The sequence below is a fragment of the Camelus bactrianus genome, chromosome 14 (genome assembly GCF_048773025.1).
Source record: "Camelus bactrianus isolate YW-2024 breed Bactrian camel chromosome 14, ASM4877302v1, whole genome shotgun sequence".
NCBI classification, from domain to species: domain Eukaryota; kingdom Metazoa; phylum Chordata; class Mammalia; order Artiodactyla; family Camelidae; genus Camelus; species Camelus bactrianus.
Genome location: NC_133552.1, coordinates 27303859 through 27318741, shown reverse-complemented (window position 1 = coordinate 27318741; position 14883 = coordinate 27303859). Strand labels below are relative to the sequence as shown.

Here is a 14883-nt window from a genome sequence, read left to right as displayed (position 1 = left end):
CCATGTTTATTGCAGCATTATTCACAATAGCCAAGATACAGAAATAGCCCAAGTGTCTGCCAGCATACGAATGGATGAAGAAGATGTGGTATATATGTGTAATGGAATATTATTCACCCATGAGAAAGAAGGACATTCTGACATTGTGACAACATGGATGGACTTTGAGGGCATTATGCTAAGTGAGATAAGGACAAATAATTTAAATTACTTATGTGTAGAATCTGAAAAAGGAGTGTGAGGAAGTTGGGGACATGTGTTAAAGGGTATAAACTTATATAACTAGAAGGTAAATACGTTCTGTAGATCTAATGCATGGCACAGTGATTGTAGTCAACAGTACTGTATCATAAACTTCAAAGTTGCTAAGAGACTAGATCTTAAATGTTCTCATAACAAGAAAGAAATGATAATTTTGTGAAGAGATAAGAGGTGTTAGCCAAAGATACTGTGGCACTCATATTGCAAAATATAAATGTATCAAACCAACATGTTGTAATGTTAAACTTACACAATGTTATCTGTAAATTATATCTCCATAATAATAAAAAAAGACATGGTATGGTAGAATTCATATCCTCGCAGGATCTGTAGCCTTTAGTCATTTGCACTAGGTTATTAGGATCTCTGGGGACCTTCCCATGCCTGTGGCTGTCAGCTGCTGACTTCCCCGTAACCCTTGTTGACTTGTTTTGTTAGTGTGCTTCTGTGGTGTGATAATCAGTATGAAATCAGGTGCTTTCAGAAGTCCTTTACGAAGATACTTGGGTTATTGCTCGAGAGTCATTGTCGAAGTCTCCTTGGTATTGTTGGAAGATTGCCAAGGGCTCTTTAGGCTGCAGTTGCTTGAGCTTGCAGCTTGACTAGGGAAATTGGTGTGTTTAAAACTTAAGTTGTGACATAGAATGTTATGTGTTGGAATTTCACTGTGTCATCATATGACACAGTGCCAGTTTGATACAGTTATTGGACTGCTCTATGTCTAATCCCATTCAAGGATTTCTTTCTCTTAATTCCCCACATTACTCTGGATGAGAAGTGCAGTGAAAAGTATTAAGGCAAGGAACTCATGTATTTCAGCATGTGTAGCCCCGGCAAGACAGTTACTTATGTTATACTATGTTTTGAGTCACTGAAAAGGGAAAAATAAGTGACTCAGATTTTTATTCTAGAACCTCTTGAATGGTACCTCCTTCAGGGCAGGTGCTGCGTTTTATAGGTCTTTATATGCTAGGCTTGGTGTGATGTCTTGTTAGCTTAGATGCTCAATAATTATATTTTGCTTGGTTAATATTTCTTAAAGAAATGTAAAATGTTACCACATTTTATGTTTAGTACTGGGACTGCATATAAGAGCTGAATTTCTGCTCGTTTTCTCCCTTTTTCAGATATTAACTTTGTAAATGTGCACTCATCTTTTTGACTCATTTTAAGTGACAAACCAATTTAGAGGGTGGTAATAAAAAGTAGTAATCAAATTATGCAAGAAAACTTAGTGCTGATTTAGTTATTTAAGAAAGAGTTCAAACTTACTCATAATTTAAAAATTAAATTTTCTTTAATTAGATTTCTCCCTGTAATTAATTTCTGACTTGAGGGTGTTTGTTTGTGTATGTGTGAGTGATATTTTGAAATGTGGTTATTTTTGTGGCCTATGTTTAGTCTGATTTGGGAGGGCATAGTTTAATAAGGCTTGTGACATTACTAAAGCTTCTACAAATAATTAAAAAAAACTATTCATTACATTTCTGTTGTACACTTAAGCAACTTTAAAGAGATCTAAAGAGAAATTCCCTAGCAAAACATATATTCTCATGTTAGTCAATTTATAGAAATTACAACCCTCCCAGCTTCTTATATAAATCACTCACCTGAATTTATAACATACGTCTTTGCAGTCAGTGTTATGACACTTAATAACCATCCAATTAATATTATGTTTATCTTTCTTGTTAAGATTTCATTTTCAATTTCTTTGCCCTGTAAACAACTCCAACTGTTTTATTCCTGCTGTAAGTCTTCCTGCCTGGGTTTGACGACAGCTGCTATTCCATGGAGCAGTGAGGACTGAGGGGAGGGAAGGGGACTGAGCCTGGGTTTTGAAGTCACTGTGACCCAGGTTCTGTTCCAGCTTGGCCACTCTCTCGCTCTGGCAAAGCACTTTTGTGACACTCAGTTTCCTGGTTCCTAAGATGGGATAATGGCTAATTTATAGGACTGTTGGGTGTAGTGGTAAATATGCCGAGTAGGTGGTGGTGATAGATGATGAGGTGGACTATATCATATGGTACCTAGGGACCCATTTTGCAATCTTGGGTTCTGTTTCCCTCAAATCCTTTTTTGGCTTAAAGGAACAGACCTCCATACAATATCTAGTTTAAGCTTACAAACAGCAAGTTTGTGCAGATACACAGGACTATCTCCTGGGATCATGCGTAGTAAGTGTAGTTGGTCCTAACTTGGGTTGGAGCCAAGAACTGAAAGCTGGCAGCTTCTCTCATCCCTTTTTCTGGGCTCATACAGTCTCATGCTGAGTCTTAACAAGGTACTTGCTCCACCGTTGTATCTCTGCATTGTGTGGCATCTCCTGTTTTGACCTTCACACAGCGAAGCCCAGAGCCTCCCAGTTCCAGATACATATATGCTTTTGGTCCTTATTCTCATCTCTGAATCCCACATCTAGATTTTTGGGAGAGTGAGGATTTAATTGACTCTGTGTTGAGCTCTGCTCACATCAGCTGTGGCAGGGTTGGCCCACCCCAGGGGCATAGAGACAGATGTGCACGAGACAGATAAACCAGCAGGTGTCTGCATATCTGCATGTGTGGGTTTTTGGAGATTCCTTGCTGGTAGGTACTAGACGACTTGAGTCTTGGAGTCGTCGGGGGAAGTAGGGAGCTTTATCCATACCTCGGTCAGCCCTGCCTTTTGGTATTCTGATTCAGTTAGTTTGAATATTACTCAGGCATTTGTTTTAGGAAAAGAAACAAAAACTCCTCAGGTAATTCTCATATTAAGATTGAAAACCACTGGCCTAAAATGCTCCGTGCACTGTGATATGTCTACTAGTTGAAAGATGAGGGAAACAAGGTCCCAGCCACATTAAAAAAAAAAAGAAAGAAAGAAAAGAAAAAAGACATAAAGACAAACTGCAAGGCTATTGTCAGTGACCCTAGGGAATTGTAAACAAAGGAGTTCCAGGCGGACCGAGGTATGGTCATCATTTCTTTTTCTGTTTTTTTTTCCTCAATTTAATTTTATTTTTATTGAAGTTCAGTTGATTTACAATGTTGTGTTAGTTTCTAGGTACAGTGTAGTGATTCAGTTATACATATATATATTCTTTTTCATTATAGGCTATTACAAGTTATTGAATGTAGTTCCCTGTGCTATACAATAGGACCTTGTTGTTTATCTATTTTATATATAGTAGTTTGTTTCTGCTAATCCCAAATTCCTAATTTCTTATTCCCATCCCCAATTTTCCCCTTTGGTAACCGTAAGTTTGTTTTCTATGTCTATGAGTCTCATTTTGTTTTGTAAATAAATTAGTTTGTATCTTTTTTTTTTAAGATTCCATATATAAATGATATCATATGATATTTGTCTTTGACTTACTTCACTTAGTATGGCAATCGTCAGGTCCATCCATGTTCCTGAATATGGCATTATTTCATTCTTTTTAATGGCTGCATAGTATTCCACTGTGATATATATTCTCTGCCATCTTTATCCATTCACTCTTTTTATGACTGAGTAGTATTCCATTGTGTGTGGTGTATATGTGTGTGTGTGTGTGTATATATATATATATATATATATATATATATATATATATATATATATATATATATAAACAACTTGTTTATCCAGTCTTCTGTCTGTGGACATTTAGGTTGCTTCCATGTCTTGACTATTGTTAAGTAGTACTGCTATGAACATTGGGGTGCATGCATCTTTTCAAATTAGAGCTTTCTTCAGATATACGCCCAGGAGTGGGATTGCTGGATCATATGGTAACTCTTGTTTTTAATTTTTTTGAGGAATCTCCATACTGTTTTTCATAGTGGCTGCACCAAGGTATATTCCCACCAACAGTACACAAGGGTTCCCTTTTCTCTGCACCCTCTCCAGCATTTATTGTCTGTGGACTTTTTAATGATGACCCTTCTAACCCATATGAGGTGGTACCTCATAGTTTTGATTTGCATTTCTCTGATAATTGGTGATGTTGAGCATGTTTTCATGTACCTGTTGCCCATCTATAATGAGATCATTATTTCTGATGATGATGAAGGTTGACCCACCCTTACTGGGAATTCGTATATGCAATAACTACTCAGTCTGGCTGCTTACCTCACATCTTATTCACCCATTTAGCCGTTAGTCTCCTGAGGCCCAGGCAATGTGCTGGCTGTAGGGATGGTGTTGGGGAACCACCACTGCTTGGAGTTCTCAGCCCTAAAGAAAAATGATAGCATGTGAGAGGCCCTTGCAGCTGAAAAGAGGGTGGTCCAATATAATTGACACCCAGCAAAGCAGAGCTGTTGGCAAAGTGGATTCAACTATTACTGACTATTTAAGTTGCTTACTGAGAACATGTTTTTGTACTTAAATGTTTGTGACTGTTTCTTCCTTTAGAAGAATGAAACCCTGTGTCCTTCAGGTGGCCTGGGACTGACCCGCCCCTCCTTCCTCTTCTCTGATCCGTTTCCTATCACTGTAGCCGCGCTGGCTTCCTCTTCCTTGAGGACAGTCCATGTCCTCTGTCCTTGTGGTGTTTGTTCTGACTGCTCTTTGATCTGAAGCACTTTCCCCACTTATCCACATGTTACCAAATCCAAACTCGTTCTGCTCGCCATAGGACAGGCCAAAAAATCGGGAGACGAGGTGCTGGTGCAAGGAATAGAGTCTTCATTCAGAAAGCTGGCAGACCGAGAAGATGGCAGACTAATGTCCTGGAGAACCATCTTACTCAAGTCAGAATTCAGGCTCCTTTTATACTAAAAAGGGGAGGAGGTGTGGTTGGTTGTTGCAAACTTGTTGGTGTAGGAATTCTTTGTTCTTGTAGCTGTCCAGTATCTTGTAGCTTTATTCTTGTAGGGTCAGGTCATGGTGCCCCTGTAAAACCTCTAACAAAACAAATGTTATTTTCTATTCTGCAACTTGTTATCTTTACATAAGTACAAAAGTGTTAATATCCTTAACCGTCAGAGCCTTGAGAATAGGCTCTCCTGTATATTTCAGGCTAAAGGCAACATTCCTTCACAAAAGGTGCAGAGCTAGCAAGACTAAGCCTAGAACACAGGGCACAGGTTAAAGCCAAAGAAACAGATCTAATATGGAGTCAGATTTGTTCTTTTCTGTTACGCGCAGAGCTTCCTCCTTAATCCACTTCCACCCTGCGCAGATGCCGCCGTCTCATTCAGGCCTGTGCCGACCCCATTTCCCACATTTAAGATCCCAAACTACAAACCCTCCAACCCCACTTTCTGGGCTTGCTTTACTTTGCGCTACTTTTCATTTTTAGCTGAGGGCACTCTTCACCTTCTAACATCCGCTGTAACTTATCTATTATGTTTATTGTCTGTTTCCCCAGTGGAAGGTAATCTCCTTTAGGACAGGAATCTTTGTTTTGTTTACTGATAGATCTCGCCAACAACATGGTAACGTTTAATAAGTGTTAGTTGAATGAATGAATGTTTTAGGAAGCTTTCATCCTGTTGGAAGGACAAATTCCGTATTACCAGTTTTACCTAAATCATGGCTAAAAATTAATTCGACATTAATTTTAGATCATTGCTATAATGTTTGCATGTTAATTAGCAAGCATATATAATTAACAAGTAGAGACTGCCTCTTCTCCCATCACCATTAAATATGTCCGTTAAGGTGCTTATCCCAGTGTCCACATTTTGGTTATTCACCCTTTTGTCTTGCTGCTCCTTTGGTTGTAAGCTCATAAAGGCAGAGACTGGATCCTCTCTATATTTAATGTAGTATTTTGCACATGTTGTCAGGCTAATTGTATTGCGTAGCAGAGAAAAAAGATTATGAAACTTACTTGAAAAATCATGTCATTTCTTATATTTTGGTGTCATGTCTTCATTTGCATTAAGGGGTTATCAGGTGAGTGGCATTTACCATAGTTTTCTCAAGATGGCATGAGATTGTTTACATTTACAATAAGGAAAAATGATAGATTTCTTTTATTTCTGCCATTAATAAGTGTCATAAGATAGAAAAATAAAGCTAAGTCAATATATTATTGTTGCCACAGAAATTGAATTTGTGTCAAAAGGATTTGTGCATGTGATGTAGTGATTTCGTATATTTCTCTTGGAATTAAGTCTCTAGCAGGTGACAACATCAATAAGTCACAAAACCAAGGAGCCTTTTGAGATTGGTTAATTTATATATGAACTAGAAAACAAATGAATGATGTGCTTAATGTATTCTGACATATTTGAAAGTATGCTTTAAAGAAACCTAGCCTATTAAAGTCTGTTCACAGAGACTATTTATTTGATTTGTTCAGACTTTTTTTTTTACTTTTACTGTCTCATACATCCATTTCTATTTGAAAAGGAACTAATATATATTTTCTGCTTGTGTGAAAAGGACTATCTATAGTAACTTAAAAGCTTTTCTCATTATAAAAATAAATCTGCTCATTCTAGAGAACTGAGAAAATACAGAAAAATATGGAAAAATTGCTCCAAATTCCACAGTCCAGGTAAATAAAATTAACAAAAGTTCCTGTCTTATTTTTTCCGTATATGAGCATATTGATGAAGTTGGAATTATATTGCATATGCAGTTTTAAATACAACTTTGTTTCCTGTAACATTGTGTTGTAAGCATTTTCCCACAGGGAAAATGGACTGTAACTTATTTAATCTTTCTCATATTCTGGGCAGTTTTAGGTTTATTACAATTCTAGCTACTTAAAATAGCTCTGTAGTGATAAGTATTTGTATATAAGCCTTTGGTTTTATTTCTTATTTCCTAAGTATAGATTCTAGAAGTAGAATTACTACGTTAAAGACTGTGAACATAGGATTTGTTTGACCAAATTGTTCTCTAAAAAGCTTTAACCAAATTTACTTTCTTTATGGTGATGCTAGAGTATAAACAGATAAAATCCTTCTCAAATATATACATGAAAAGAAGCCTCAGGAATATCCAGTCTAAATATGTGTCTTGGACAAGACACCTAAGAGGCTGAGCCACTCTCAGAAATTACCTGGTAGCTGGATCAGCTTCAGGATGATCCTGGAAGCTCTGGGACCACTTGAAATCTTTGTACAGCTAATACTTAAATACTTTTCAGCCTTCTCCAGACGATGAAAAAGGTCTTGGGTTCTCGTGACCTAGAACCAAACCTACTTGTATTTGAATTGCCTTTTCCCAGACCCATTGCAGAAGAGTTTTGATCTGGTAGTTTAGGTGAAAAAAACTGGGACCACTGAAGAGAACATCTTAAAATAAGTATGAAAGCTTTGTTACTTGGGTTAGCCATTATGTTTTCCCTTTGAAGAAAAAACACCCGAGTTCTGCTAGAATAAAAAATGCCTTGTCAGCTGTCCAGCCCCTGTGATGTGTAATCCAGGTGAGAGTTCCAGGTAGCAATTTGATAATTGGTTTTGCTGGAAAGGTGGTTGTTTTCTAGTAGTTATGTTGCAGACTTTTGATCCTTTTGAAAACCTTGTGCCCTCTTAGAAATAAATCTTTTCTTTCCATGTCTATGAATGCTTGAATGATGCCTCCTCCTGAAAGCTGGTCTTTCACAAAGAAGGCATTATGGGGAAGGGGGGTCTGGGCTCTTGCAGGGTGAGAGGAGAGAAGCCTTGGAGAACGGGTGACAGGCAGGTATTTATCTTCTTGAGATGGGCAGGCTTACAGTTCTGAGTAAGTGAACAGATTAACAGGTGCTGGTGAGCTTTTTCTAATTCTCACCTGTTCCTAATGTCTCCTCTCTCTCTTTCCTACCTCAAGCTAAAAAATGACCACATGAAGAGCCGGTAAACTTGAAAGCTTTTCTGTACAGTATCAAAGAGCCTGCTTTACTCTTGTCCTTAGTGCTGGGAAAGTTATTTTGGACTCTTCTGAGATGTGAAATCTGGAGCCCTTGAAGAACAATATTTTCACATCTAGGTGCGTTGTGTGGTTGCCAGGGAGACAACCCTTAGACCATCAGTAGGTGTGTTTAGCGTCATGGTTACTGGTAATATTGCTTCACATTTCTACAATCTTTATCATTGGTGTTGATAGTAAGATAAAGACAGGTGTGTGGACCAGAAATGTGACTGGGTTAAAATACATATTCGTAAGTGTATTAGTAGAAAGGAATAATCTGGGCTTTAAAACAACAGTATGAGCAACACCCTAATATGTCATCCTCTACCACAGAGTACGATTAAAAGGAGACTGATCTTTGCTCTTTTCCCTTAAGGTATAACTTGGTTGTGTTGGTGGGAAATCTGTCACTCATTTTATCAAGCAAATAGTGTCTTGTCATGGTCTGATATAGTGAATAATCTTTGATACTTAGGTACTAGATATGTGCTTCTGGGATTGAATTATTCCACCTTAGCGAGAGACTTAGTATTTGAATAAATGATGTAATTGGTGATTCATCCTACACACCAGAGATCGTTGAATTCTCTTAAATCAGTGCTAGTTGGTGCTTTTCACTTTGGGGCAATACAGCCAGTCTCAACTGTACAGCTCCCTGTCTCTCGCTTCTTTGAAATCATCTGTGCTTCTTATCTGCACCTTTCTCTTTGTTTGTTTCATGGACACCGATTTTAAAGTGAGTCCCGTGACCAGCCCAGCGGATGTTTATTGGTGACAATGGTGGCATCTGGAGCAGGGTTTCTTCGTGGTCCTGGGCTTGCTACGGCCCCTAAAGCATGAAGGTTCCTAAGCCCCACTTTGGACCTACTGCATCAGGATCTTGGGAAGCTGAGGCCCTGTAATCTGCTTTTACAAAGAAAATCTTGGTGCACACTAACAAGCTAGAAGCCAGCTGGTCTGGAGGGTCTGGATTATGATAATTGAGTCCTAGTCACTTGCATTCAGAGGCTTTGATCTTACAGGTTTTCCTCTTATTGTTAATTTCTCATATTGACCCAGTTAAATGATGCAAATTTAATATAATTAAATTACAACAGCTGAAAATTATTTTAAAATAATACCATAAATTGGCCTTGATGATAGCTATCCAAGCCTGCTCGCCTGATGTCTGGTGGTGGCTGTCACGTGTCTAATGACATCAGTGGCTGCTTCCTGCTAGTTCATATGTGCTAACCAATGAAAGAAGGTGTAAAATTTGCTAAAAGTCTTGGGCTCCAGCTTGGAATCTGTTTTTCATGGCGCGTGGACCTCAGGGGTTTGCATGTTGCTTTGTATTATGTAATTTATTTGGTCTTTGTCACTTGTCATCTAAGTTGTTGGGGGAAGGACTGTTCTTCATACCTCTTGATGTTTACGCTTTTTGCACAGTTTCTGAAAGCTCTAGGTCTATTTTTTTTTTTTTTTACAGCAGGTACTGTCTTCAATGAAAGTTTTGATGCCTTGCTTAAATGGGAATATAGAGACCTATGTTTTGTGTTTCTACCCTCAACCCCCATCCCTTTTTTGATTCTATGTACTTTTGAAGAAAACTCTATAAAGACTTCGTTTCTTTTTCGATTACAGAGTGATCCTCTTGACCATTTATTCTAGGAAGTGTCGTTAGCAGAAAATATCATTATCTATCTTACGTAGTGCTGCTTACTTTTCAGAAAGAAATAAACAGAATTAGCAATTTGAGTAGTATAGGACCAGAGGAAGAAGGGTGAGGTTATGGCTTAGAAAACAGCCCTAATGTGTACCACACCTTAACCAATTAATTACCAGTCGTCCTGTGTTTAGAGCTGATATATTTTGATATTATCACCAGTTTTATTTTACGCTATTGTCATAAAGCATTAACACCTGTAGAATCATAGGTCAGATAATGTAGCTAAATGTCACAAAGTCACATCTAGGTGTAAGTGTTTTAATGTCTAAAACTGCATGCTTGTAACACCCCCCGCCTCCCCTCGCCTGCCCTGATCCTGGCAGATGTAACCCTGAAGCTGCTATTAGGCTGTTATTTTTTAAAAGTGTTCCTCTTTGATTCCGTTTAACAATCATTTTATGTTCCTGTTTCCTTCTTGGTGTGGATATCGGCGAATGCTACTCGTGAAATGGATTAATTTGTGCAGTTCCTGTTTTTCCCAACCAGAAGTTAAAGGGCATTGCTGGCAGCTATGGAACAGAAATACTTCATTTTTTTTTAAGTGTCTTGGTTAACCAGACATTTAAACAGTACCTCAAGTACTAGTATAAAAGCAATACTTTTTCTTTTTAAAATAATAAAGCCTTTTTTTCTTTTTAAAATTAATGATGCCATCTTAATTTTGTTAATTTTTAGTTTTGTATCTACAAAAGCAGAGCCAATACCCCACAGAGTTATCTGAGGATTTTATGTCACTCATTCTCCCTCCCTCTCCCTCCACTCTTTAGGAGTCTGTAAATCTAAACAGGTAGGACCTTGAGATAATGTAAACTTGAATTAATGTTAGCATTCAATCAGTCTACTAGAGGATATCTCTTGATCTAATCTCTATATTTTTTCACCAAATATTTAGTGTTTCTTCCCCCTTCTTCTTGTTTGAAGTGGACTGTTATTGGACATTTCAGTTTTTAGGGGAAATTACTGCTTAGATCTACTCGGGTTTTTCATGCCAGCTTGTCTTTAGTGGCTTCTTTCAGATTGCATGTGGCTAAACCAGCAGCTGTATACTCTGCTTTCTGAAAGCTGAATCCTAAAGTGAAACTTACTCTGGCTTCACTGTTTTGATATAGCAACCAGAACTTTTAGATGAGTTTTCCAGCTGTTTTCTCTGTTCGTGGATATCTCTAGTCCTGTCATGGGCCCTTGAATTTGCTGTCACCCTGCCCTATTGGCTTCTTTAGCCGATGGCAGGAATCGACAGATAAGTGTTTTCTGGAAGAGAAGGCATGAACTTGGCCGTAGCTTCTTGCTTGTCTCTCAGGCTGTTAAACTACCCATGCTTACATTCCTTTGCATTTTCTTATTTTTCTATGTAAGCATTATAATCTGTTGTAGTTCATCACATGCTCTTTTTTTGTGAAAGATTACGTACAATAATATAGTTTGTAATTGGACTTACGTGCATGCCTGTATAGTTTTTAAAAAACAGGCCAAGTGCTTAACAAATTAATTGAATTGTTAGACCCTCAATGAAATAATTTAAGGACACATCTAAAAAAAAACCTAAGACGAAAAAAAGAATCCTTATTTTCTACTCAAGAGTGACTATTTTTCTGAAAGTTGAGTCCAACTCTAATTTAAAAGGCTGTCCAATTTTAGGCCTTTGAAGGTAGATAAAAATGTTCCTCTTGGTTATTTACACTGAATTTTACACCATGTTCCATTTTCTGTACAATAGTTTCTGTATCTTCTATGCAATTTTTAGATCATAAATTTATAGGCCTTACTCTCATTTCTCTTAGGACTATTTGCTTTCATTGTTTCTTTTCTTTAATGTCACTTTATGGCATTTTTGTCAGGTAACTCAAACTAGTATTTGGAAATATTTTTCACTTGTGTGAGTAAATGTTTTCCTTTTATTGTGACATGCTATTCCAAATAGGATTTCAGTGTGATGCTTTTTCACTGCCTTTACTTTTCAAGCATTAGGCCACTTAGAATGCTCTTGTGTCAGAAATTGGCTATGTTCCTTTTTTCTTGTCAGAGGAGCTTGAAGTGACTCCTTTCAGGTGTGATGTGAGTTGTGATGGGGGTGGTACCTCTGGGTGGAGAATAAGAGAGCCATGTGCTAACCAAATGCAACGGGCTGGAAGTCTCCATTGGTGGGAAGGCACACTTGCGGTAGGCGATCAGGTAGAGGAAGGGAGCCCCCTTTCTTTCCTCTGCTCCTTTCTCTGCAAACCCGAGAGCCAAGTAGATTTGGGTTTAATTCTAGTAATGGTCTTTGGGATGAGGCTGCGGTCCTAAGTGCCCCAGAATCCCACCCACTCTCATGGGCCCATGTGCAGTCTTGTTAATTTCAACAGCTGAAGATAGTAGTGATTAAAAGTAAGTTCTATAGCCCAGGATTCAACGTTAACCCCTTGTTAACCCAGTATTGTTACTTCTTTGCTTCTAGGTCAGAATCGGTAGTCTAGCTGAGCAGGCAGTTCAGCCTGGAATCTAGCTGTGTGGTCATTTATCCAGCTGTGTTCTCTTTGGTGTACACAAAGCTCATTCTGGGTCCCGCCAGTGACTACTTCTGCTGCACTAGAAGAAGGAACATCTTGGTGAAAGAAAGAGAGGAGAATCTGGAGTAGTGATTTTTTTCACTGTGCAGTTTTTAACCTGGATCATCATTGAGGCTGATGCATAAGCATAAAGGGGTATTCTAGTATACAAACATGGATGCTTAATTTCATTCTGTCCAACAGTGAATTTAAGTGTGTGCCATGTATTCAGTTAGATGATGATTGCTCGCACATGTCCTTTTATACTTAGAGTAGACCTGGCCTGATTTCCTGTTTAGGAAATGTGCTTGACCCTTTCTCTGCCCTTTTAAAGGTCTAATGCTACAATGAATGAGAAGATGGAGAATTGGAAATTGATTCCAGCTTCTTGAATACAAAATCTTACCCAACTCCAGAATTCATAAAAACTTAGGTATTTCCCCCCCTAAATGCTTAATTTTGCTTTTGAACTCCACTTGGCAGGAAACTAATTTATTCACTTTCTAAAGTGGACTTGTGTTTGTCTAGCAAGGAAATCAGCAAAAGTGTTCTCAAAGAAGTAGCAATGAAATTGAAAAGTGTCTACTGTCACCACTGGTGATAAATCAGACTGATGTTAAAGATGCAAATAGTCATTCCAGTACTCTCTTCCCTGTCACTAGAATTGTCTAAATTAATTAAGCCAGCAAAGTACTTCATTATCTCTTATGCTGCATGCTGATGGTAGATTTAAAGTTTCCCAGTTTTATAACATGAAACATTTTTTAAAATCTTCTTTAAACCCCTAGATCCATTGCATTCTACATCTGTATACTTAATGGTAACTAATACTGTTATTTAGGAGAATATATTTATTGTACCCTAGTGAAGTTTTCTAGTTTGTGAGGTTCACAAAGCCGAGAAATTTTAGGAGACTACCACATTCAAGGTAACTTTTGTCCATCTTTTTAGAAAGCGGTTAAAACAATATATAACGCATTTTTATTAGACTGTCAGGAATTTAATTACATTCAACTTAGCATTATAGAATTTTAAATGTTCTCTATTAATTAAAATTGAAAAAGCTGTTATAAATTACTGATATGATTGGTTTCTTTCATTTGCAGCATTTAAATATTAGGACACTGACGGATGATATGGTAAGACGATCCTCAACGTTTCCTCATTGTGAATCTTAACTAACCATGTACTGTTGATGGTGTGTGGCACTAACACCTTTGAAATGGCTAAAAACTGCATGTTTTGAAAATGGACTCTTTTTCTAGTGCTAAAGTAAGAAGCAGAACTGGTGAAACACATTAAACGGTTGTATTTAAATAGTTGAAGGGACTAGTCAATATGTTCATTTAAATTTTTTCTGTAATCACAAATTGTTAGTCAACTTGGAACCATTCAAGTCAGCTCTTTCACTGAGGATGAATTGCACACTTCAAAAAGAGGTAGGAAAAATAGCTAAAGACATGAAAGCTTTTCAAAAATAGGTAGCTGCTAATTAAACTAAACCAGACTAAAATATGGCAGGTATATTTTAAAAAAAATTTTGTTTAAAAATGAGAGGACCAAGCATGCCTTATCAGGTATTCTGCATGTTGAAAATGATAAGCTTTCTTGTAAGTACTTAACACTTTATAGTACCATTACAGATTCTTGGATGTACATTCAAGTACATTTTTCTGAAAAGTGTATTTTGGAATGTAACTTGGTTAATGGTAAAGGAGTAACAACAAGAACAACAAGATCCAAATAAATGATAACACCAAAAATACAGAAATGTGATGCAGAGGACCAAGCACAGCACTCTAATAACCAGGATTTGGACTCGGCTTCACTTTATGTCAGCTGTGAAACAGTGCCTAGAACATAGTGAGTGCTCAGAAAGTGTTTAGCATCCATGATCTCCAAAGTACCATCTTAGGCACGTGGGTCAGGTGGGCATACAAAGATAAATGAGACATAGATGTTGACATGCAGGATTTTAAAAACTGAATTCAAATGCTATGCTGTATTCTTCTGGAAAGTACCTAAGAAAAGGATATTGATTTAAACTTGTCTGGATAACATTTATTTTTCATAAAATAGTATTAAGAAGCAGTAGCACTACTGAGCATGTATGCAGATTCCATATGTAATTTCTCACCCTGCGAGGCAGGCGATGCCTTCACTTCGCTGCTCAGTGCATTGAGGCTCGTGCAGCTTAGGTCAGTAGCTCTCCCTGGTGTGCCCAGCTGAGGTTGAGTCTTACTCCATGTAGCTCCAGACCTACGTGCTTGCTGTGCTGATTTAGCCTTCAGATGGCTTCTTAAGGCCCATAATGAAACTGTGTGCAAGTGTCATGTGTGAACGTTTATGAGAATACACAGTGGTATATTTGTAAAGCCTTATTGAGATATAATGACATAGCGTATAGTTCACCCATTTATGGTATATGATTCAATGGTTTTTAGTGTATTTGCAGAGCTGTAAAACCATCACCACAATCAATTTTAGAACATTTTCATCACCCAAAAAGAAACTTCATACCTCTAAATTATCACTCCTGAGTTACCCCCAGCTTGCCCAGCCCCAGCC

General features: G+C 37.7%; 1 protein-coding gene across 1 annotated transcript in view; it reads left to right on the top strand.

Annotated features, from left to right (window-relative positions):
- The window catches only part of DIAPH3 (diaphanous related formin 3), a 470879-nt gene that overhangs the window by 14595 nt on the left and 441401 nt on the right, over positions 1–14883 (top strand). Inside the window, exon 2 of the mRNA XM_074378260.1 lies at positions 13422–13454. Coding sequence (XP_074234361.1) covers positions 13422–13454 — 33 coding nt within the window. The remainder of the gene's footprint in view (positions 1–13421; positions 13455–14883) is intronic.